The following is a 26,992-nucleotide window of genomic DNA, read 5'->3' on the forward strand; positions in this document are numbered from 1 at the left end:
TTGGAGTAATGAGGTCTAGTTCCACACTGGGTGTAGAAAAACTTAAAAATAAAATCTTAAAAAAAAAAAAAAAACATTAAATGAAACACCAAGAAGTAGAAAAGAGACTCAACGGTGAACTACACAAAAGAATCCTAAGGAAACTGTTGGTAAGCAGAACTGTAAGAATGTACAGATATTACTCAGAAAGGATAAACACGATTCCCAATGTGAAAAGGAAAATAATTAGCCAATTGACTTCTTTTAAATTTATCACTAAACATGCAATTAAACATTAACTTAATTTTTTTTCTATTCAATAAAGTATTCTGCAAATAGTTACCACTATCTAAGAGGTAGCTTAATTGTAGTAACTGAAAAATACTTTATCTGAATCACATCTAAATCACTTCTATTCAATATTCTAGCATTCCAGTACTCTAAGCCACTAGAAAATATACGTAAGTAAGTCACCTTTTGAAGCAGGTGGTGTGAAAAACCTATTCTGACTGTGAAAAGCACCCCGTCCTCCTCGATTGCCTGAAAATCCACCACGAGAAGAAATCTTCTGCGATACTTTGAGTGGCCGTTTCGGTGGGGGTATTCCATCTTGAGGGACCACTTCTTTACTCTCAGCTGCAACAAAGTCATCCACATGCATAGATGGTGGTCTGCTTGTGTTCTGTTTTCTTTGACGAAAAATATCATGGGGTCGTATACCCTGTCCAAATCCTCCCCTGCCCCTTCCTCTTGGTGGTGGCACAACATGAGCTCGTTTGGCAGGTTCAATGTATTCAGATTTCCCACTATCAAAACAAAAACACTCCATGAAAACGTATTCTTTTTCTTCATATTTCCAGTGAATACATGTCAGTCTTAGCAATATTGAAAATCGTATTTCAATTATTTCTTCATTCAGCTGCATTAATGTTACCAATATCTCTATTATTCTCCAGGGATATACTACAAAACTAGCTAAGAATGGTACTCATATCTTATTGATATGACTAACAATTATTTTAAATAATCCAGTTCACCTCTTGTTCAAACCTTCTAAACTCTCATAAAGTAGAAAAATGTAACAAATGTACTGGGTATATCCTGGCCAAAGTATTATTTTAAAAAAAATTTCAAACAATATTCATGATTAAAGTATTATGCCATCTTCCTTTTTTTCTGTATAGCTAGTGTCTATCTTAAAGTACATTATAATAAGTAAACTTCTATGACCACAATCAAGATCTTTGGTAGAATAGATTTTACCTTGAAGTTATAAAGGTCTCATGCTTGTGCTTCCCAAGTTTGAATCCTTTAGTAGTCTTAGTTCTCCCTGGAGACGATGGTTCTGACAAAAATGAGCGTTCTAATTCTGAATGCAAGTCAAAGTCACTACAGCATTTTTCAGAGAGCTCAATTAAGTCAACCTTCACCTGCAGTCATAAAAATGAAACAAAATGAAAAATACACCTTAAATGAAATTATTAATATAACAATTACAGAAATTCTTATTTCCTATAGATTATTTTTAACTCTCAAAATAAACAAATTATAGGTCGGCCTCCTCTTTTTTTCTTTTTCTTTTTTTTAAAGATTTTAAGTAATCTTCACATCCAACATAGGGTTCAAACTCATAACCGCAAGATCAAGAGTTGTATGCTCTATCGACTGAGCCAGTCAGGCATCCCTTTCACTCATCTTTTCAAAAAGCAACATCATTGGTATTTAAAGAAAAAAATCTTAGGAATTCAGCTGCATTTTGGGATAGGATGGGGTGGCATTCCTCCTCAAAGAAGGGCTATTAATTAGGGGGGGGGCACTGCTGTCTGACAAGGAACTCAGAATTTATCTATATAAATTAACAAAGTAGCATTTCCAGAATTCTTCCAAAACAACTGGAAGTAATATACTTTGTAAGCCTTGTATAGTCATGGTATTTATTATAAAAGGATTCTGTGCCACAGTTCTCAAAGTTCTATGCATTAGTTCCAGAGAAATAAAAACTATGTTTATGTTAAGTTTTATTTAAATGTAGCAAACCTAAAAAAAGATTCCAAATTTTCTAAACCATGTAAGGTTACAATCTTCATTGCAAGATAGTTATATTTCAACACTAAAATTATTTTTTAAAAAAAACTTCTAACAGAAATTTTAGATCTGTGATACTAAATATGGTAGCCACTAACCACATGTCCCTACTTAAATTAATTAAATCAAAAATAAAATTCTTTAGTTACACTAGCAACATTTCATTACTCAACAGTCACATAAGGTTGATGGTTACTGTACTGGACAGGGCAGATTATGAACATTTCTGTTACTGCATCAGGTTCTATTGGACACAGCAGTCCTAAAAAATCATTGAACAGTTTACACGGAAGGAGAAATTAATTTTTGTTTTTTTTTATTTATGAGAGTCACACACAGAGAGAGAGAGAGAGAGAAAGAAAGGCAGAGACATAGGCAGAGGGAGAAGCAGGCTCCATGCACCGGGAGCCCGACGTGGGATTCAATCCCGGGTCTCCAGGATCACGCCCTGGGCCAAAGGCAGGCGCCAAACCGCTGCGCCACCCAGGGATCCCCTAATTTTTGTTTTTTAAAAAGCTCTATATCCAATGTGGGATTCTAACTCATGACCTCAAGAGTCACATGCTCTACTGACTAAACCAGCCAGCTACTCTAAGAGAAATTAACTCTTTAATGCAATTTAAATGAAATTTTATGTAATTATTATTTTTTTAATGTAATTATTTTTTAAAAAGGGAAAGGAGCCCTTACTAATATACTAAATACATCTTAAATGTGAAGTAAACAAATATTTTAGTCTCATTGCACGTGATAAATATTAACACTTTTTGGACCAGAGAATATCCAAATATATTTATTTTTTTGATCAAGGAAAAAAGAATATATGGTACAATAATATGTAACTGAAATCAGCCTCCCTAATATAGCTCTGAGAAGCATAAATCAGAGTGCTCTAAATTTTAAATGTTTAACTATACTCCCATTATGTTTAAGAATGTGAATTCTCATTTATATCTATATTATTTTAACAAATACGTTCTTCACATTTCCCTCAAATTAAGAGCAGATTGCCAAAATACCATTCCCTTCCTTAAACCCCAAAACAGGAATGAACTGCAATTTTGTGGGATACTTTTCTCTATTCTATACCCTACAAATATAAGTGCTTCAGGGTATTTAGGCAAAAACTTAATTTTTCCCTAAAAAAATCTCATTCTCAAATATACAGATCACTAACTAGAAAGAAGCAAAACAAGTTAACATAAAAAAACTGAGTTTCCTGGATACCATTAAGTGGGCAACTGATATAAAAATAATGTAGGTACTAGTCCCCAAATGGGCTTTTAACTGCCATACAACATCTAACTTATTTTGGTGCTAACAATACACACACACACACACACACACACACACAAAATCAACAATAACTTTTTTCTAATATTTAGTAATAAAATTACTTATACCAAATCCAGATCTGTATCAATCTCTTCAGCCTGAAATGGAGTGAACCACATGGATTTCAACTGATCATCCATGACATCAGCTAGCACATATGCAGTCCTAGAACAAGAAAGGTATTTGGTAAAATGTAGAATTCCGAAATCAAATATTTTACCTTATTTTCTAAGCAAAATCTACAGAAGATACAATTAAAAATAGTACACTGAAAACTATTAGTAAAATTAGTACTTAAAAGCCACGTTTATTACGTTGTACCAGTAAGTACAGAAACTGCCCGTATTTAATTTTTCTAAATTTAGAGAATAATTCCATAAACTGAATAGTCATTATGCTCCAAAATTACAGTGCTCCAAAGATCAAGAGGCATATAACCTCTAGATCAGGGATCAGTAAACTATGACCCCCATTCTGCAAGCCTATTTGTGCATAGCCTATAAGCTAGAAGTGGTTTATTTTTTAAAGTTTTTTTAAAAAGCTATAAGAAACAAACAAAAAGCTACAGAAAAACACGCAACAGAGAGTGAACGCAGCTTGCAAAGACTAGAATTTTTCTTATCTGGCCCTTTACAGAAAAACAGTTTGCTGGCCCTCTGTAGACCCCAGTCATTAAATACACAATAACTACTTAACCACAAAACATTGCTTGTTTTACCTATTGTTAAACAGATTCTGGAGAGATTCTGGAGCTGAAAGTACTGGTTCTACATCCTGGTCACCGAGAGGTAAAGGATCACCAGATGACTCCAGCATCTGCTTAAGTCCAACTACATTGTCCAATAAAGAATCCAGATTGTCATCATCTTTTGAATGTTCCTAGATACAGAGAGAAACAGAATTAAATGATGCAGGCAAAACTTGAACATTTATGTCCATGATCTGACTCCTTAATAGAAAGGGTTAGATTTTTTGATTACTAAGAAATTTGGAGCACCATCAAAAATGTATCAACTTAATATTAAACATACTTAAATAAAATCAACATCAAAAACATATGTCATTTTATTTCTAAAGAATGGTAGCAGGGAGCACCCTGCATTCAAACAACAGATAATTCAAAAACTATTGCCTTCTTCTTTAATATTCATAATAGTATGGAGGACTTCACTCCAAATTATTAATTCAAAGACTATTCCAAACTTTGTAAGTACCCAACTGAGGGTTCACTATTTAAAAAGGTCACTATGAAAAACTTGTACTAGGCAAAAAGAGAAGAAACTTTATCTTGTGAATGAGCTGTTTTATCTTGTTTCTGGTTTTGTTTTTTGTTTGTTTGTTTGTTTGTTTTACCAAAACAAGCTTCTCTAGTTCAAGGAACAAATTTTCTGGACTTTCTTCTTTGCTTTGTAGAAGCTGTTTTAACTCTGCAGCATTAATACTCATTGTCCGTGATGGATGAGCTCCCTCTACTTCCATGAGACCACTATCATCTCCACAACATCCCTGTAAATGTCACACACAAGTTAAATTTGAGAGCAGAGAAATTTGTAAAGATGCTTCCAAACTTATTTAGATATTTAAGCCATTTGCTGCAATCTCCCCCTCAATGTTTTGGTTATACATTAGTACAAATGTCTAGTTTTAAGAAAGACTTAGCACAAAGCTGAAATAGGTTTCTTTGAGTAAGACTCGTATAAGTATGTAAACACACATATTCAATTTACTAGCAGCAAGATTTCTCAACAAAAATATCCAAAACAAATACAATAAGCACTTGTAGGACATGTAACATACTGTTTGATACTCAATAAAATGCCTACTATAATAAAGAACTGATAGAACCTGAATTTATCTTTCTGGAGATAAGGAAAACAACTAAAGAAAACTACCATATTTAAGGCTCTGTTCTGTCATGAAAAAGTGAATATTTCCTGCTTTAAAAAGTAAATCATATAATAAAATGATTTTGGGCATGATAATAATTTAATAGTAGAAAATTCAACTAGCAAACCAAATCTTGGTTCATGAAAACAAATCTGTCCACATTGTCACATGTGACAGAACACTTGAGTAGTTCCAAATCTTTAGAACACAATCCTATTTTATTATTTTTATTTAGGTATAATTAACATACAGCATTGAGAACTAATCACCACAGTAAGTCTAGTTACCATCTGTCACCATACAAAGTTAATACAATATTATTGACTACATTCCCCATGTATTACTCATTTTATTTTCTTAAAGTTCATTTATTTTTTTAGTAATCTCTACACGTGGAACTTCAACTCAGGATCCCAAGATTAAGCACTGCATGCTCTTCCAACTGAGCCAGTCAGGCGCCCCACCTTAAATGGCTCAAAGTGAATATGGTCTCATAGAGGAGCCTATAAACCCAATCTAGATGCAGGATTTAGTACTTTTTTAAAAAAAAGATTTTATTTATTTATTCATGAGAGACACCAAGAGAGAGGCAGAGACACAGGCAGAGGAAGAAGCAGGCTCCCTGTGGGGAGCCTGATGTGGGACTCAATCCTGGGACCCCAGGATCACACCCTAAGCCAAGGCAGATGCTTAACCACTGAGTCACCCAGGCATCCCCAGGATTTAGTATTTTTAAATAGGCATTAACAACAAAAATTTTCTTTGGGGCTCCTTTGTCCTATAACTGGACACATTTCAATGAAAATTAAATGAAAATTATTCTAAATAAATTCCCACTCACACGAACACTTGTGCCTGAAGCACACTTGTTTTTTTGTTTGTTTAAAGATTTTATTTATTTATTCATGAGAGACAGAGGGGGGGGGGCAGAGACACAGGCAGAGGGAGAAGCAGGCTCCCTGTGGAGAACATGATGCAGGACTCGATCCCAGGACCCCAGGGTCACACCCACCCTGAGCTGAAGGCACTTACTTGCTCAACCACTGAGCCACCCAGGTGTCCCCTGAAGCACACTGGTACCTTTCATAAAACACTAGACTGAGGAAGTCACTTATTGTTGTATTAAGGAAGAGGGTATATAGTTTTAGTGAGAATCAATAAAACATTATCTGTAAGAGTTTTACTTGCTTTGCTTAGAGGTAAGGGGGAGATTGACAATGATCTAGCTTATGTTTAAGTTTTTAAAAATTAAGGTAAATGATGTAAAAATAATCACAGTACACTGACAGAAACAGACTATACAAGGTTCTCTTTAAAGGAACTGTTCCCTAAATATTAGTAAACTGGATACATTAATGGACTAAATACATTTTATTGAAGTATATTAACCAGATTACAAATTATCAGGGCATTTGCTTCTTTCCTTACTCTGTTATTCATATCACTTTCACCAAGAGTTAGAAAGTTTAGTGTAACCGAATCAGAAAATATTATAATTATCATTTTTAAAAGTCAGAGAAAACAGAGTAAGATAATCAGTTAAAAGAAAAGGGGAGAGAGGATCCCTGGGTGGCTCAGCGGTTTAGCGCCTGCCTTCGGCCCAGGGCATGATCCTAGAATCCCGGGATCAAGTCCCACATCGGGCTCCCTGCATGGAGCCTCTTCTCCCTCTGCCTGTGTCTCTGCCTCTCTCTCTCCCTCTCTCTGTGTCTCTCATGAATAAATAAATTTAGAACAATCTTTAAAAAAAAAAAAAAAGGAGAGAAAAGGGGAGAATTTATGTCTATCCAAAAACCTGCATAGATGTTTTATAGTAGCTTTATTCATAATCACCCAAACTTGGAAACAACTAGGATGCCCTTCACTAGGTGAATGGATAAATGTGTATAGACACACAATGGAATATTATTTAGTGCCGAAAAGAAAAGAGTTATCAAACCATGAAAAAATATAGAAGACTTGCTCATATTGTCTGATTCCAATTACCTAACATTCTGGAAAAGGTAAAACAATGGAGGGGTAAAAAGATCAGTGGTTGCTGGAGGTTAAGAAGGAAACTATGAATAAGTGGAGCACATAAAATTTAAGGCAGTAAAATTATTCTGCATGACACTACAATGGTAGATACACATCGTTATGCATTTGTCAAAACCCACAGAATGTTAATACCAGTGAACCCTAATATAAACTATGGATTTTGATATGGAATATGAGAATAATGTGTCAACGTAAGTCCATCAATTGTAACAAATATATTACTGTAATGCAGTAGATTGGTAGGTTGATAATAATGGATATTTGGGGATAGTAGGAGATAGTAGGGGAAACTGTGCAACTGTAGGGAGCATGTGCATCAGGGAGATGGGAGGAACAAGAAGTACATGGAAACTTTCTGTACCTTCCACTCAATTTTGCTGTGAACCTAAAACTGGTCTAAAAAATCTAAAACAGGGATCCCTGGGTAGCTCAATGGTTGAGCATCTGCCTTTGGCTCAGGTCATGATCCCAGGGTCCTGGGATTCAAGTCCCACATCAGGCTCCCCACAGAGAGCCTGCTTCTCCCTTTGCCTATCTCCCTGCCTCTCTCTCTCTGTGTCTCATGAATAATTAAAATCTTTTAAAAAATAAATAAATAATCTAAAACAAAGAAAGATTTTTAAAACTATGAATTAAAATATTCAGAACAATGCAAATTTTTCGTCTCCCCATAAATCTCTTTTTTATTATTATGAGCAGAAATAGTTTTGAACAAAATAAAATGCATTTTACATTTTAATCCACTTTATTTATTTATTTTTTAATCCACTTACTTTATACTAAAAGTCATCTTATAAAAATCTAGGGTCAAATTTAGCACCATTTGAAGTACTCTGTATACACATTACTTTTAGAAATAGTAATAAAGGGATGCCTGGATGGCCCAGCAGTTGAGCTCTGCTTTCATCTCAGGGCGCGATCCTGGAGTTCAGGGATTGAGTCCCACATCAGGCTCACTGAGGGGAGCCTGCTTCTCTCTCTGCCTCTCTCTCTCTCTCTCTCTCTCTCTCTCTCTCTCTCTCTGTGTGTGTGTGTGTGTGTGTATCTCTAATGAATAAATAAAATTTTAAAAATAAAAAAGAAATAGTAATAAATAATTTTTAAGGGATGCCTGGGTGTCTTAAGCGTGTTAAGGGTGTCTTAAGTGTCTTAAGGGTGTCTTAAGTTGGTTAAGCGTCTGCCTTCGGCTCAGGTCATGATCTCAGAGTCCTAGGATCAAGCCCCATGTTGGGCTCCTTGCTCATGGTGAGTCTGCTTCTCCCCCTCTTCCCCACTCATGCTCTCTCTCGCTTTCTCTGAATAGATTTATATTAAGTAAAGCAATTTAATTAGTATCAAAAACACTTTACACAAAGAAAAACCCAGGTGGAGATGGTTTCACTGGTGATTTTCTACCAAATGTTTAAAAAATGAATACAATCCTTCATAAATGCTTCCAAAAAATAAAACCAGAAAGAACACTTATCGGTTCACTCTATGAGACCAAAGATACCACAAGAAAGAAAGCTACAGACCAATACCCCTATAAATAGAGACCTAAAACTCCTCAATAAAATAAAACAAACTGAATCTAGCAACATATAAAAAGGATTGTACATCAAAAAAAAAAAGAGAGAGAGAGAAAAAGATCATATATCATGACCAAGTGGGATTTATCCCAGGAATACAAGGTCAGTTCTACACATAAAAGTCAATCAATACAATATACTACATCAACAGAGTATGGAGAAAAATAACATAATCATCTCAAAAGACAAAGAAATAGCATTTAACAAAACCTAACACCCCTTCATGATAAAAACACATAACAAACTAGGAAGAGAAGTATTTCTTCCATAGATAAAGGATATCTATGAGTAACCATAGCTAACACTGTATGTCATTTTACAAGATTGAAAGTTTTCTCCCTATAATCAGGAACAAGACAAAAATGTCAATTCTCACTACTTTTTATTCAACATGTACTGAAGATTCTTGCAGGGGTGGAAGGAAGGAAGGGAGGGAGGGTAGAAGGGAGGAAATGTATCCAAATTGAAAGTAAAGTTAAACTATCTTATTTGTAAATGACATAATCTTACATACAGAAATCACAAAAAAAACTATTAGAACTAATAAACAAGTTCGGCAAAGTTGTAGGATACAGTATCAATATACAAAAATCAACTATATTTTTCTAAATACTAGCAAAGAACAATTCAAAAATGGAAATTAAGAAACAATTCCATTTATAATGGCATTAACAAAATTCCCAATTCAGAGGCATAAACAAAAGGCGTAAGAGATTTGTATACTGAAAACTACAAAACACAAAGGAAAGGAATTAAAGACAACCTAAATAAATGGAAAGCCATGCCACGTCCATGGATATGAAGACTTAATAGTATCAAGACAGTAATACTTCCAAAATTGATCTATAGATTCAACACAATCCCTATCAAAATCTCAGCAATCTTTTTGTAGAAACTGATATAGAGACAGAAAAGTAGATTAGTGGTTGCCATGGGCTAGAAAAAAGAGGCAGTGGGGAGATTCCCTTATGGGCACAGAGCTTCTTTTTGGGATTCTGAAAGCATTCTAAAATTAGATAGTAGGGCAGCCCTGGTGGCGCAGCGGTTTGGCGCCGCCTGCAGCCTGGAGTGTGATCTTGGAGACCCACCATCAAGTCCCACATCAGGCTCCCTGCATGGAGCCTGCTTTTCCCTCTCCCTGTGTCTCTGCCTCTCTGTTTGTCTATGAATAAATAAATAAAATCTTAAAAATAAAATAAAGACAGTGTGAAAGGTATTTGGGAACACACACACACACCATTAAAATAAATAAATAAATAAATAAACAAATAAATAAATAAATAAATAAATAAATAAGATTAGATAGTGGTGCTAGCTGCACAATTCTATGAATATACTAAAAACCACTGAATTAAAAAAATAAATAAAAACCACTGAATTGTCCGTTTAAAGGGGTGAATTTTATGAGATGTAGGATCAAATTTAAATAAAATGTTATTAAAAAAAAGCAGCAGCAAGAAGAAAATCTAAGATAATAGTGGTAAAATAAAAAAGAATGAAATGAAAGAAAGGTTTTATAAATAAAATTGACAGGAATGACAGCTGGTAAAGAGGATGAAGAAAAGGGGGAAATTTGACTATTATTTGATGACTTCTATCTTGAAGGTCAAGGAAGATGATATAAAAGTAGGGCAAATAAAAGATAACTCAGATATATGAGGGAAGATAATGAATTTGGGTTTGGATATTCAGAGATTCTCTCAAGTAGCCAAGGGCAAGGAGACGAGAGAGAAAGAGAGGAGAGGAAAAGACAGGAGAGGTTTTAAAAGGAGCCAGGACATTAGAAGGTACAAGACCTAGAAATGAAGTGATGCAGGGGGGCACTCTCTCCTAATTAAGGAAGGAAACAGGTTAAAGAACAGGGATAGAATCAAAGGGAGAGTGAAAGGATTTAAAACCAAACAAGATGGCCTTGATCTTCTCAGTGAAAGAGTTAAGAAAAGGAAATGCAATGGTAAGGGATATAAAAGCATTAATTAGCAATCCTGAGGGCCCAGCAGCTCCTGGATAACAAGAATGAACAGTGGTTAGTGATTTTTGGATTAGGAACTGTTTAGCTGATGATGTGTGTAAGAAAATCTGTCAAATGGATTTATTAACAACATACCACTCGGGATTTGTAGAACTAGTAAGTAGTCTTCCATTAACTAAAAACTCTAAAATTTCTTTATGATAGTTACAATCCTACCATTAAATATGCTCTTTATCCTTCAGAATCAAAGCATCTGGTGAACTTAATGACTTTAATATATATCTGACACAAAACAAACACAAATTTGCTGATAAAATCGGCACAAAAAAATAACTACAAATACAACAGGTAGCCAACATGTGCTTAACGGTAAGGCTCAAAATCTCATGACCTCGAGATCAAGAGTTGCAATATTCTACCAACTGAGCTGGCCGAGCACCCCTTACTGAAATAAATATTCTTTATTTTATTTATTATTTTATTTTATTTTATTTTATTTTATTTTATATTTTATTTTATTTATGATAGGCACACAGTGAGAGAGAGAGAGAGGCAGAGACAGGCAGAGGGAGAAGCAGGCTCCATGCACTGGGAGCCCGATGTGGGATTCGATCCCGGGTCTCCAGGATTGCGCCCTGGGCCAAAGGCAGGCGCTAAACCGCTGCGCCACCCAGGGATCCCTGAAATAAATATTCTTAATATAAGTTATATGCATAAAAGAAATATACTAAACAGTAAATTTAATTTTTTTCTTATGAAAACATCCCATATTATATTTGCTTTGGCAAAAGTGTACTAAACAACTCTTCCCAAACAGGAATCTTAAATGTAAACTGAATTTCTTAAACCAGTGTTGAGAGACTAGAGACCTATAGGATGTTAATAGCTATACGCACTTGTGCACACACAAGTATACACACATTATACACACACACACAAGTATTTTGCAGGCAATACATTTGGAAAAAGCTAGATTCAATTGCAGTAAAGCAACTTTCTATTTACTTAGGAACTTTTGGAGCTTATACTATACTAATGTGCACAGTTCAGTTCTATCAGGAGAGACTTTTCCAAACTTATCTGACCACAAACACTCTTTGAAGGCAAGTCTAATAAATATTAAAGGTTTTGGGAATTATGTCCACAACATATATCATGATTTTGGAAAATACTAATGAGACAAATTCTTAAACAGAATTTAATAATACAATTTTAGAACTGGGGAAATAATCTTTAATTTGTATCTATGATAGACCCAAAATACCTTAAAATAAACTTTACAACCACCCCAAAATCAACATCCAAAACACAGTCAGTAAATGCTCAATTAAATGAAAGTAGGCAAATACTTAAGAGACTGATAAATGAAAAAAAAAAGAAAGAAAGAAAGACTGATAAATGAAGGCACTAGAAGTGCCTGGATGGCTCAGTGGATTAAGCAGCCAACTCTTGATTTCAGCTCAGGTCATGATCTCAGGGTCCTAGGATCGAGCCAGTGTCTGGTTCCATGCTCAGAGGGAAGTCGGCTTGAGGATTCCCTCTCTCCCTCTCCTCTTGCCCCTTCCCCAACTAATGGGTGCGCTCTTGCTCTCTCAAAATAAATAAATCTTAAAAAAAAAAAAAAATGAAGACACCATGGGTGGTGTTTTCTCTATTTAAGCTGCCAAGTCATGGAGTATTCACAAATTAATGATGCTTAATAAATTTAAAAAGAGTTCAATAAATTCTGCTCTTAAATATCTTTTTTTATAAATCAAAAACTTGCATTTATAGTGAGATATGGGCACAGAAAAAAAACATTAAGTTCAAACTTCCAAAAAATATTCTAAGATATTTTTGAATGCAATTGCTTTTTTAAACTTATGACAGAAGTTTGTAAATTTAAAAAATACCAAACACTTACATATACATATATGTTAACTTACCATTGTGTCAGAGTTAAGAATTTGTCTCATAAATTCCAAAAATGAAGATGCAAGTTCACCTGTGTCCTTACTAAATGTGCTGACCACTCGTTTCAGTAAACTATGCAGAGCATTACTGTTTTTCCTTAAAGAACTGTAAATAAGTAGAGAGGACATGTCTTAAAACTTAAATGTATAAAAGTATAAGAAATAAACCATCTCCAGTTTCAGACAGAACAAAATTCAGTCCACCATTTAAAAAATGTTTTGGTGTGACTATATACATACACCACTAAACAAGGCAGTATCTACAGGTACCTCCTTTTAAAAATAAACTTCAAGCTCTTAAAGAAAATAATACCCCCACAAAAAGAAAATACTTCCTCCATATAATAAAGATATAAAACTTAGCAAAAGAAATTTGAGGCTCCCTATTTTTATACTTTTTATAGCCCGAGGATTTCTCTAATATAAGGAGGTTAGAGCGGTCTCAGAAGCTTGACCAGAAAGATTTACATAATAACTACAAAAAATGACTGACTTTATGGCACTATAATCTGATAGAAAGAAATGCAGGGTATAGACTGGGGATCTACAAACTTTTTCTGGAAAGGATCTGATAGTACATATTTTACGCTTTGCAGGCTATACAATAATGCGGTCTTGTCTTCTATACACAACAGCAGCAGTTCAGTCATACCTACTCAAATGCTTGTGTAGTGGAAAGCAGCCATAAACAATACATAAATGCTGACTATGTTCCAATAAAACTGTATTTACAAACACTGGTGGTGCGCTAAATTTGGTCATGGTTTGCCAATCTGTTACAAGGGTTGGCAAATGATATGCTTAAATCTTCAAGCATAACAATCAATCATGATAATTTATAGTCCAGATAAAATTATTATATACATTTACAGCTCTTTGGGTTGTTTTTTTTTTTTTTAAGATTTTATTGATTTATTTATTCATTCATGAGAGACACACAGAGAGAGAAAGGCAGAGACACAGGCAGAGGTAGAAGCAGGTTCCATGCTGGGAGCCCAATGTGGGACTCAATCCCGGGACCCCAGGATCATGCCCTGAGCCGAAGGCAGATGCTCAACCACTGAGCCACCCAGGAGTCCCTATAGAGCTCTTTGTTGATCAAAAGAGAATTTCAAGGGCAAAGTATTCTAATATTCCATAGCGTCCTTTAAGTTATAATAATTCATAACTAGTCAAAATGAAAGTAAGATTATATTAACACTAAGCATGCAGCATTTTTATTTGAAAAATGTGGTTGATATGCCATCATAGAAGACCTTGGTAGAGCAATACAGAAGAGAGAAAGATAAAGACTCCTGCTCTTGAGAACTCTATTAAGTAATGAAATGGAGGGCGGGGGGTGGGGGTGAATGGGTGACGGGCACTGAGGGGGACACTTGACGGGATGAGCACTGGGTGCTATTCTGTATGTTGGTAAATTGAACACCAATAAAAATTAATTTATAAAAAAAAAAAAAGTAATGAAATGGGTAAGGCACAACAAACAGGAATGAGATTAAATACAAAGACAAGGGGATCCCTGGGTGGCTCAGCGGTTTAGCGCCTGCCTTTGGCCCAGGGCACGATCTTGGAGTCCCGGGATCGAGTCCCACGTCAGGCTCCTCGCATGGAGCCTGCTTCTCCCTCCTCCTGTGTCTCTGCCTCTCTCTCTCTCTCTCTCTATCATAAATCAATCAATCAATCTTAAATACAAAGACAATACGATTAATGAAAAAAGCATGGATTTAAAATTAAATTTAAACTGATACCAATTACTAGCCTCTACATATAACCTTAAGCAAATAAGCCTTATTCCCATGATCTATCAAAAACTGGAGCCCACTACATACCCATTAGAATGTTTAAAAATTTCCAAACTAACAATACCAAAATCTGGTATTTTTGTTGCTCAACTTGTAAAGAAGTTGTCTATATAAAAAGCCCATTGGAATTTTAGGGTGATGGAACTACTCTGTATGCAGCTGTGGTGATAAACACATGACTCTATGCACTTGTCAAAATCCACAGAACTCTACAACATGAAACATGAATGAGATTACAAAGGAAGGGAGAAAACTAGAATCAACATCTGATACTGGATTGGAGTCAAAATGTCAGTATGGACTCATTTTAAAAAACACATACATACAAATAAACACTTTCAAAAACAAATGTAGATGTGTGTATGCATGAGTTAGGACACATGCAATATTTCCTAGCTCTATCCAATGAGAAGAACCAAATTCAGTGACACAAGCTGAACAATAAAATAACAATAGTATTAGATTATCATACAAAGAAAAAATTAATGTCCATAAATGCATAGTGATATAAATCTGCAAATAAGTAAATAAATGAGGGAAAAGTGATAATTCTTCCTTACAGAGGGATAATTAATAAATTAAAAAGAAATGAGAAAGAGGAAATTTGCATTAGGACATAGGACACCACAGTAAAAACTATCACATACCAAAATTCACTGATGAATACTAAAATTAGTGGACAAAAGTTTTAAGCAGAAATAAGATATTTACATAGTCTCAAAGTATATTCTCCAAAATATTTACTAATTATAAATTTTAATTTTAAAAATTATTAAGTTACCAGTGCAGAACCCTGACAGACAGCACCCAGCAAGTGATCATGTTGAATATCACCAAAAAACTACAGAGTGGTTGGTGATAACATTTACTGGGATGAACAAGATAGAAACATGCTTGATGCAAGAATATCAATGGCTCTGCCTTAGATCTATTCAGTTTGAATTGTCCACCAGACAGCCAAGCAGAGATGTCAAATAGATCAATAGGTTATTTAGAGCTTAGCACAAAAATTAGAGCTAACGGGGAAAAAGGGAATAGATTAAGACAATTTAGGAAAAGATTACTGACAGGAAAAAGACCAGAAAAATGAATCCAGCAAAGCCAAAAACATTACATATGATGCTATGGCAAATGTATGTATGCAAAGGGTATTGTAACCCTAGGAATGGAGGAATCAAGGAAAGTGTTTTGACTTTCTTGGAGGTGAAGAATTTGAGTTTTATTTTTTAAAGATTTAATTATTTGACAGAGAGAGAGAAAGAGCATGAACTGGGGGAGAGGGAGAACCGGGTTCCCTGCTGAGCAGGGAGCCCAACGTGGGGCACTGTCCCAGGACCCTGGGATCATGACCTGAGCCAAAGGCAGACGCCTAACTGACTGAGCCACCCAGGCATCCCCAATATGAGTTTTAAAGGATATAGAGCAGGGCGCCTGGGTGGCTCAGTCGATTAAGTGGCTGCCTTTGGCTCAGGTCATGGTCCTGGAGTCCTGGGATCAAGTCCCATGTTGGGCTTCCTGCTGAGTGGGGAGTCTCCTTCTCCCTCTCCCTCTGCCCCTCTCTGCTTGTATTCTCTCTCTCAAATAAATATTTTTTTAAAAAAGTGAAAAATAAAGGACATAGAGTAAATTTCTAGGCAATAGGAAAAAGGACATTTCAGAAGTAAAATGTAAAGACTACAGTGAGAAACTGGGGATGGGGCAGGAGGAGGAAGAAAACTTGGGATTTTCAGCAGGTGCTACCTATTAAAAGAGAATATAAATAAGACAGGTTTATCGGAAGATGGAAGTAAAAAAATAAAATTAAATAATAAATGAATGAATGAATGAATGAATGAATGAATGAATGAATGAAGATGGAAGTAGAGAAGTTAGGCATCAGCACCAAACCAGTATTTGGAACATAAGTTTTCAACCAATGTTTTAAGAATTAATGAGAGTCACAAATATATGTTTCCTCCTCCTTTATATCTCATAATCCTACATACTTCTACAAATTCCCAAGGAAATCTACATAATACCCAACTACCTTCCTAGGGAAGAAAAATTTGAGAGCATGGACAGACAGATTGGAGCAGAAATTATACTTGAGGTGTACATCATCTCAAATTAATTTTATCTAAGCCATTCCTCTACAGAATAAATAACAGAGAATCAGTACTTTTAGCTTGAAAGTCCATAATATCATACCACCATCACTTTGAAGGACTATAGGTTAATATATCAACAAAGCAAACATAATGTGAATTAACATCCCTGGAACAGTAAGATTCCCTTCTAAATACTATAAAATGCTCACATTAATTTGCCTATTTAGTTTATAATTTTAATCCTAAAGATTTTATTACTAGCACACTTCACTTCATTGCTAACAAATCTTTTCCATAAATATAAATTTCTCCACATGAAAGAAATTGTATCTTCAACCTTCTATAATTAGCCATGAATTAATCCATTTGGGAAGGGGTATTAGAGTATAAAATTAAGTCCAGGAATATATATAATTAAATACAGCATTACCTTTTTAAATGAAATAATCCATAATCATGCTCTGCAAGAAACATCATTGTTCTGACACAAGTCAGTAAACAGTTGTAACTGCTCTCAGAGTTAGCTAGCATAGCCAGTAAACAGTCACAGATTGAGGCCATCAGTTCCTTGTTTGGTAGAGAATTGGAGAGCTGCTCCAGTTCAGAAATAGAACCTTCAGAAGCATTCGGTAAAATAAGAGCAATGTCCTGTGAGGGACAAGAGAAGTAGGGAGAAATTTTTCTTTAATCATTATCACCATCAATTAACTATTATATTAGAAATACACAGCATTTAATAAGTAATTATTTCATCAAAATATCATTACCTTCCTATCCTAAATATAAATTCAAACACATTAAGAACCTTTTGCTCTTCTATAAAATATCTTCTATAAAAATATACACTTAAAGACAAATATTTTACTTTACAATACTTTTACTTTAAAAGAACATCTCATTCATTCATTATTTATTTGGCTATATGCTCAAAGTGGGCTTGAACTCATAACACCAAGATCAAGAGTTGCATGTTCTACTGACTGAGCCAGCCAGATGCCCCTAAAAATTTTTCTCTGCATCGCACTAAGTATGGTTTCTATCTTCAAATGGCTAAGTGAACTACTTTTGGTACTAAAATATTTTAAGTCATTGTATTATTGATTTATTTGAATATTTTTTTAATTTATAAAGCATTCAAAAAAATAAATCATTCAGTGAAATAAAATTTTTCTAAAAGATTTTATTTATTTACTTGAAAGAGAGAGAGAGCAAGCTCACGTGCAAGCAGTTAGGAGGAAGGGCAGAGGGAGAAGAAGAGGGAAAGAATCCCAAGTAGACTCCCCACTGATCCCAGAGCTGGATGGGGGCAAGGCTCTATCTCATGACCCTGAGATCATGACCTGAGCCAAAACCGAGAGCTGGATGTTAAATCCACTGAACTATCCAGGCGGCTCTTAGTGACATAAATTTTAAAAAACATATCCATATCGGAATTTAAAACATCGCAAAAAGAAACACGGAGCAAACAAACCCTTAAGCACAGTCTTCCAATTAAGTATTTTCCTCTAGTTTTTATATACTTTTAAAATTCAAGTTTTTCGGGAAGCCTGGGTCGCTCAGCAGTTGGGCACCTGCCTTCGGTTCAGGTCATGATCCTGGGATCCGGGATCGAGTCCCACATCAGGCTCCCGGTGAGGTGTCTGCTTCTCCCTCTGCCTATGTCTCTGCCTCTCTCTCTCTCTGTCTCTCATGAATAAATAAATATTTAAAAATAAATAAAATAGGGATCCCTGGGTGGCGCAGCGGTTTGGCGCCTGCCTTTGGCTCAGGGCGCGATCCTGGGGCCCGGGGATCGAATCCCATATCGGGCTCCCGGTGCATGGAGCCTGCTTCTCCCTCTGCCTGTGTCTCTGCCTCTCTCTCTCTCTCTGTGACTATCATAAATAAATAAATTTAAAAAATAAATAAAAAATAAATAAAAAATAATAAATAAATAAATAAATAAATAAATAAATAAATAAATAAATAAATAAATAAATAAATAAAATAGGGGATCCCTGGGTGGCTCAGCGGTTTAGTGCCTGCCTTTGGGCCAGGGCGCAATCCTGAAGTCCCGGGATTGAGTCCCACATTGGGCTCCCTGCATCTACCTCTGCCTGTGTCTCTCATGAATAAATAAAATCTTAATAAAAAATATAAATAAATAAAATAAAACAAAATAAAGTTCCAGTTTTTCAATGCTTAGGCAAGTTTAACCAACAATAAAAATTCCCAGCACTCTTTTTATTGAAGTAAATAAAGTAGATTTTACAGAACATTTTTGGGTACATCTCATCACCTTTAATCACTTCAACATACTGCAAACTAGGATTCAACACAGGTTAAAACTATGAAACAAAATGGGACGTCTGGGTGACTCAGTCAGTTAAGCAACTGCCTTTAGCTCAGGTCATGATTCTGGGGTCCTGGTACTGAGCCCTGCATCAGGCTCCCTGCTCAGCAGCGAGCCTGCTTCTCCCTCTTGCTCTGCCTGTCGCTCCCCTTGCTTGTGCTCTAATAAATGGATAGAACCTTAAAAAAAAAAAAAAAAACCCACTATAAAACAAAGCTTAAATCAGAAGGAAAATATAGAAGATGAGGTCAAGAATGAGGTTTATGTGAACAGGGAAGCTAGGGTCCTGTACATACAACCTGATGTGAATTATACAACAAACACCAAATGGACATTTTAAGGTATAAGGACTTAAAATATCCTACTAGGTCCCAAACTATTTTCAACCAGATCCTCTTTTTGTGAAAACAAGTCACACCAAAAATGCCCCTTCTTGACTTAAGGGTTTAATGTAACCAAGGTGGATCTTTGTCAATTGAAAAAAACATAATCTTCCAACATGGGATCCTATTAAAAGTGTTCTGCTTGAAAAACAAATCGCATCTGATCATTAGATAGCAGGAGCCTTACAATAAGCCAAAGTACTAACATGTACAGAAATCTTCAAAGATATATGGGTGTGTGAGGGCTCAGTAGGTTGGGCAACTGACTCTTGTTTTTGGCTCAGATCACAATCTTGGAATCATGGGTCCAGCCCCATGTCTAGCTCCATGCTTGGCCCAGAGTCTGCTTGAGATTCTCTCCCTTTCCCCCTCCCTCCCCCCGTTCATTGCCTCTCTCCCCACTTGTGTGTGCATTCTCTAAAATAAACAAAATCTTAAAAGAAAAAAAAAAGAAAAAAGAAAAATGTCTTCAAAGAACTCAATCACAATGGGCTTTAAAAGTTAAAACAATTCTCATTAATTCATGGAATTATAAACTGGAAGCCAATAATACAGACAGGCAGAGATACTATTACTTTTAGTCAACATCTGTAAGCAGAGTAGTCTGAAACACACTAAAACTGCAGTAGCCTCTGATACCTTCAAAAGTTGCCCTAACAAGAGAACATGATATTGTTAATTCAACTAATCACAAAACTATAAAATTCAAGAAAGAATCTGTGTATAAGTGGAAGGAAAATGAACATACATACTAGGCATAATCAACCCCAAAGAATTCAGTGGCACATAAAGTGACTATCCAAGGACACAATCTGATAACGAAAAAGAGACTTCAGAGAAACCTGCCAAGTGCAAACACAAAGAAAGCTAGGAAGCACCAAACCATTTTATTGTTGGTTTACTAGTCAAGCTGATCTCCCTAAACAACAGGATTAATAAAACAGGTGAGATCTCTGTATTCACAGCCAAGATTCATATCAACAGAAGCTTTTAATCCACAAACACACAGAATTTATAAAGTAACTATAAATACCTGATCACAGAGAGACTGCAAAATGGATGTGATATATTCAACACACTGCTGGCGAACAACACTGTCTCCAGGAGACCGCACCAAAGCTAACAGATCCTGGAATATCTCTGCATATCTTTCGTCACCTTTAATAGTTCCATTAATTAGATGCAAAATAGCTAATTTACAAGCTTTGTGTGAAGCCAGAGCATCAAGAAGAGCAAGCAACCTGGTAGTTTGGCTAGTATACTGTTTTTCTTTATCTTCTGAAGTGCTGAAATAAAATCAATACGTTTAGTAAACAAAATTCTTAAGTTTAAGGCATAATTTAATTAATATTTATTTTTTCAACACATATCATCATATACAAATCTTGTATAAAATATTTCATTCCTTGGATATGACAACTTCTCTGGAATTTCACAACTACTATAAAATTTTATGAACTCAGATTTCAATATCCTTTTTAAATTCAGAGTACTTTATAGTTCACCTTTCAAATACCCAAAATCAAGACTTTCAAGGTATCTTGCACATGAAATAGTTTTCTAATTAAAAATAATCTACGGGGGCAGCCCAGGTGGCTCAGCGGTTTAGTGCCACCTTCAGCCCAGGGCCTGATCCTGGAGTCCTGGGATTGAGTCCCATGTCAGGCTCCCCGCATGGAGCCTGCTTCTCCCTCTGCCTGTGTCTCTGCCTCCCTCTCTCTCTCTGTGCCTCTCATAAATAAATAAAAATGTTAAAAATAAAATAAAATAAAAATAATCTACATATAGTCATACACACATATATGTATATTTGTATATGTGTATATATATATTATCTGAGCATTCTAAACTCTGGTTTCCAAATTCTAAGTGAAAAAAATGTATCTGTGTCAAGAAAAACTTCAGGAAAAAATTTTTAATGCAAAATGAAAATACCTTTGCAAGTCTTCTACAATCAAATCCAACACAGTTCTCATAATCAGAAGTGCAGTTGGTGAGGCAAGGTCACACAATTGAACACAAATACGCCGTAACATGTGTTGAATGGGCTGGCAGGTTGTGCCAGAGAAAGAGCGAACTATTTCTTGGAGCAACTTTGCTTGAACATGAAGGTGCATGCTCCACAATTTTCGGGTGTTGAGTGCCACTGATATATCATGTGGCTCAATAACCTGTTAAAAAAGTATATTGTGTGTGTACGTAGATTTTTTTTAATATTTATTTATAGTCAGAAAAACTGTTCAGGAAGAACTGTTATGAAAAGAACATCTTTACTACATGCTTAAAACATTTTTCTATTATACAATTAAACAGTTGCTTAAATTCAATGCATCTAGAAAATCTTATTGTTCTCAGGTTAGCAGTCAGTAGAGCAGAGTCCATTGGTGAACCAACCTAGTTAATGGCAAATTCTAACACATGATAAAGGGAAAAAAAGGATTTAAAAATAACAAAAGTACAAGTATACAGAACAGCATAATAAAATTCACATTAACAAAAATTTATTTAAAATGATGCCCCATATTTCTTTAATGACCAACTTGCTTCAGTTTTATCTCACCCTCATCCAGTTATTTTATGTCTTTTTTAGGGGAAGGGGATGAGGGTTGTAGGTTTTTAATAGCAAAATCACTGGCTTTTTAAAAAGTGTTACTGCAGTCATTTATAAGATGCATGTTATATGGAAGTGATACCTGAGTTGTTTGCATGGGCAATGGTAGAGGCAGCAGCTCTGAAAGTAGTATGAGTCCAGAAAAAAATCCTTCAGGAACCTTCAAGATTGAAGAAAGAACTTCTTTTAACATTAACGACCAAGTATTATTGGCCAGAGTCTCTTCTGAGATTGTGAGTTTTTCATTAACTCCTTGTGTAAAAGTTAGTAAGATATCAATGATATCATTTTGAATTTTCTGTTCATCACTATCCAAACGACCTGAGAGAGGGATAGAGCACAGGAGCATGTGTAAAGTCACAAGTGCTGAAGGAACACGCATGTCCTTAAACTCAAAGGATCCACCTCTCAGGAGTTCCGTTAACATAGTTTTAAGAAGAGTGAGTGTGCAGCGAGCCATTGAAATAGTAGTAACTCTGTGAAGGGTAGTCCCCATGTTGACATGGAGCCTCCAAGGCTGAGTCAGAATACTGTTCAATTTTTGCAGAACCCGAATAAAGGTATCCATTCCTTCAGCAGAAAAAAGCTGAATAACGGCAAGATTCCATTTCAGGTCTTTCTGTTGACCTTTATATAGGACAAGGGGAAAAAAAAAAACTAATTACTTATATGTTTACAATCAGTTAAGATTTTTGAATATTTTATTTAATAAATAGCATTTTATACTCCGCTTTAAGTATGTCTTTAAAGTATAATAGCCATATTACCTTCAACAGGAGGTGGTGGACATGCCACATTACAGAGAACACGCAAGGCAGTGGTAAGGCCAACTCCTTCCGGGGTCATCAAATTATCGATATTCTTTACAAATAAAAATGAACAGGAAGTTTAATTTCTTGGTGCTTTGATATGAATCAAGAAAAACTTCCCAAGAAGGCCTTAATTAAAAATGTGTTTCATATTAAGTACCTACACCATTTTAAGTTTCTTAAGTAAAGTTAAAACATGAATAAAGCTAATGAAGTTTATAAAGGTTATTTTATGAAATAATCACAAAATTCAAGTATATTAAAAAGCACTGATTAAAAATGAAAGTAACATACAAAAATGAATGAATAAGACTCCCTTTTTAACATACTCTTTCTATATACGCTCCTTCCTAAAAACGAAGCAATGGCTGATTTTACAAAGCCCTGTGGGTACCAAATCTCTTTCAAAACTGAGGAAGCAACACTACATAACATATACTTCAATGCAGATACCACAGGAATCCAGTAGGGCATGGTTAAACGAAAAAGAAATATGGTTGCCTATGTCCTTAGCACCTCCCCATGCTGTTTCCTAACAGCAAATAGTTAGCATTTCTTTGTTTTTATAGTTTCCACAGAGTACAGATGGTTTTGAAAAAACTCTGAAGAAGTAACATTTTAAAATGTTACTATTTTATCTTCTAAACATCAGAGGAGAAACTTAAAAATAAGAAAATTCCTTTCCCTTATACAGTTCTTCTCATTTCTTCCTTGCTGCCTTTCCACAATAATTCCATTGCCTACATAAGGCAGCATGCAGCCACAAAAAGAAGTTTCAGTCTCAGATCAACTGTTTTTGGTATACCTTGGAATGAAAGTCACTTATTATTAACTATAATTAATGGATAAGGATCTACATAGAAATCAAAATTATTTTAATTATGGCATATAATTTAAATTTCTAGAGCTAAATTTTTTTATTGATTAAAAGCTTTTACCCAAGCACCTAATGTTTACTGGACACCTTATACATTCTCCTGACCATGCACAAGTACCCTGAACACACAACTAAATTTACAGGACCTATTGTACTTCTGCCAAATAAAAGACTGAATATAATGAAAAGCTCCAGATGACATCTGAGGCACAAAGTAAGGAACACAGAAGAATATGATGGCACCACATGAGGTAAAAGTACTCTTAGGAAAGATGGAGTAAAAAGAGAAGATAAGGGCAGACAAGTCAGTAAAGAAAAATCTAAAGCAGATAAACCCAAAGAGTACCTGGTTACTCTATCAAAAAAGCAACAAGATTAGAAATACATGTATATTATTTTAATAAAATACATTTCAACTGTAAAGCCAAGATGTTTTACACACACACACACACACACACACACAGATAACACACATGCACACACACACAGAGTTCATCTGTTAAATGAAAGAGGAAATAACTTAAGGTCCAATTCTGTCCCTCTACCTAAAAATTTTTTATGCACCTATGACCACCTTTAGTCCTTCTTCCTATGCTATACTAACTTTTAAAACTAATTAACAATGCAACAATTTTAATGAATTTTTAAATTACTAATCACTTAAATTGTACATGAATTTTTCATATGTACTCTTATGATATATGATTTTCAATTTTTATGAATATTTTTTTAAGATTTTATTTATTCATTCATTGGAAACACAGAGAGAGAGGCGGAGACACAGGCAAAGGGAGAAGCAGGCTCCATGCAGGGAGCCCGATGTGGGACTCGACTCAGGGTCTCCAGGATCACGCCCTGGGCTGAAGGTGGCGCTAAACCTCTGAGCCACCCAGGCTGCCCTTTATGAATATTTTATTTGCAGATGTGACCATCCCAAATTAACAAATTTAGAATTAGGTCCCATTGTAATTATCTGGAATGGACTCTGATTTTCACCTAAAAATTTTGAAGGAAGTTCTTTTTCACCAAAGCTTAACTCAAACAATTATGTTAAATTATCAGGGCATTTAACTTTAAAATGCTGTTGTAAGTATCGTCAAAATGGTAGGAGATATTATTACTCCAATTTGAGGGAAAAAAAAGAACGGAATCTGAGTGGAAAGTAGTACAGTATACAGGATGTGTTTAAGTGCATTCACACACACACACACACACACACACACACACACACACACACGCCAGCACACACCCATCTACATACACGTACCAATCTGTACCATAAAGTCTAGCAAATCAATCAAGTACACTTAACATTACTGCATTATCTATATAAATGATTTAATGCAATATTGCTATATACTACGATATAGTTCCATAAAATGAAGGCACTTTTAGGGGCAGGCACCTGGGTGGCTCACTTGGTTAAGCAACTGACTCTTGGGGTACCTGGATGGTGTCGGCCTTTGGCTCAGGCTGTGATCCCGGATTCTGGGATCAAGTCCAGAGTCAGGCTCCCCATAGGGAGCCTGCCCCTCCCTCTGCCTCTGTGTGTCTCTGCCTCTCTCAGTCTCTCATGAATAAATAAATAAAATCTTAAAAAAAAAAAGCAACTAACTCTCGGTTTCAGCTCAGGTCATGACCTCAGGTTTGTGAGATGGAAGTCCCTGTCAGGCTCCCTGCTCAGTGGGGAGTCCGCTTCTTTCCTCTTCCCTCCCCCTGCTCATGTGTGCTTTCTCTCTAAAATAAAACAAATAAATCATCTTTAAAAAAAAAAAATCAAGGTACTTTTAGGTTTTACTTACCTGTTTAACATATTCAATTAGGTTTGGGATGCAGTTAATTTCAAATCTAAGGTTTTTCAAAGGTTCAAGCCACTTGCCAAGTTCTTAAAAACAAAAAGGTCATTCATAATATAATATTTTAAAATAAAAGTTTTTATAACAAAGGAGGTAAAGGTGTTCTTTTCTAAAGAAGAATATTATTAGATTCACATTGATTTCAATAATCTAAACTTCATACAGGGATAAACTTATGTCTAATTCTCTAAACAAGCTTTAACATGAAATGTAAGTAGGCTACTGCTATACAGGTTTAGAAATAAGAAGTGACCATTATTTTCACTTACTCGGTTTCTGAAAACTTAAGTGTTTACATACTTAACCAGGACCATCAACTCACAACATTAAAAAAAAATTTATAAAATTGACTGCTTATAAACTAACATGATAAAATAGTATTTATTTACCTAATGCTACTGCCCCCTCCCACACCCCTAAAAAAGCATGCACAAAATGTATTCATTTTTAATAGGATCAATCCCATGAGAGGGACATTTGCTGAGTGACATTTCTCTTAACATTAATTTAAAATTTTGCCTATTTCCTAATTTGCCTTTACAAAATTAAAAGTGATCACTATCATCCCCAAATTTTCCTTATAAAACAATTACAAATGAAATTTACCATTTACCACACTGAATTCAAACTCTGCTAGAAAAAATGAACAAACAAAAAAGCAGACACAGATCTATAAATATATAGAGAATTGATGGTTTCCAGAGGGGAGAGGTATGGAAGGATGAGCAAAATGGGCGAAGGGGAGGTGAGGGTAAAGGCTTCCAATTATAGAATGAATAGGTCACAGCGATGAAAAGTACAGCATAAATATATAATCAATGGTATAATAACATTGTACGGTAACTCAGTAGCTGTGCTTGTGGTGAGTATAGCATAACTGTACAGAATTGTGGAATCATTATGTTGTACGTATAAAGTTGAGGAATCACTATGTTGCTGTACAACTGAAACTAATGTACACTGTATGTCAACTATACTTAAAAAACAAAAACTGGGTAGAATAACGTAGGAAAAAAATCTCCTAGAAGCTATGCTAAAACACCCATAATTTACCACTAAAACTATCTTAGAACTATTTTAGAAAAACATTCTAATGTAAAAAGTGATATGCCAGCTCTAGACACTTTACAAGAATAATTAAAGGAAATTGAAAATAATAGTCATGTCTCTCCTTGGTGCTAGACTTCTCCATGAAGATTACACCTATGTACATCTGAGTATTTTTCCTATGCATTTATTTATTTTTATTTTTTAAAGATTTATTTATGTATTCATGATAGACATGAATATAAGAGACACACACAGAGAGAGAGAGAGAGAGAGAGAGAGAGGCAGAGACACAGGCAGAGGGAGAAGCAGGCTCCATTCAGGGAGCCCATGCGGGACTCGATCCCAGGACTCCAGGATCATGCCCTGTGCC

The 26,992-nt window shown here is 35.3% G+C and overlaps 1 protein-coding gene across 1 annotated transcript in view; it reads right to left on the reverse strand.

Annotated features, from left to right (window-relative positions):
* VIRMA (vir like m6A methyltransferase associated) overlaps positions 1–26,992 on the reverse strand; it is a 58,867-nt gene that overhangs the window by 4,123 nt on the left and 27,752 nt on the right. The window contains exons 11-22 of the mRNA XM_055303382.1: positions 25,519–25,601; positions 22,798–22,891; positions 22,113–22,657; positions 21,355–21,590; positions 20,453–20,705; positions 17,135–17,352; positions 12,789–12,921; positions 4,753–4,905; positions 4,118–4,278; positions 3,468–3,564; positions 1,243–1,409; positions 454–785 (exon numbers count right to left, since the gene is read on the reverse strand). Of these exons, the coding sequence (XP_055159357.1) occupies positions 454–785; positions 1,243–1,409; positions 3,468–3,564; positions 4,118–4,278; positions 4,753–4,905; positions 12,789–12,921; positions 17,135–17,352; positions 20,453–20,705; positions 21,355–21,590; positions 22,113–22,657; positions 22,798–22,891; positions 25,519–25,601 (2,472 nt within the window). The remainder of the gene's footprint in view (positions 1–453; positions 786–1,242; positions 1,410–3,467; positions 3,565–4,117; positions 4,279–4,752; positions 4,906–12,788; positions 12,922–17,134; positions 17,353–20,452; positions 20,706–21,354; positions 21,591–22,112; positions 22,658–22,797; positions 22,892–25,518; positions 25,602–26,992) is intronic.

The sequence above is a fragment of the Nyctereutes procyonoides genome, unplaced genomic scaffold, assembly GCF_905146905.1.
Source record: "Nyctereutes procyonoides isolate TBG_1078 unplaced genomic scaffold, NYPRO_anot_genome, whole genome shotgun sequence".
NCBI classification, from domain to species: Eukaryota; Metazoa; Chordata; class Mammalia; order Carnivora; family Canidae; genus Nyctereutes; species Nyctereutes procyonoides.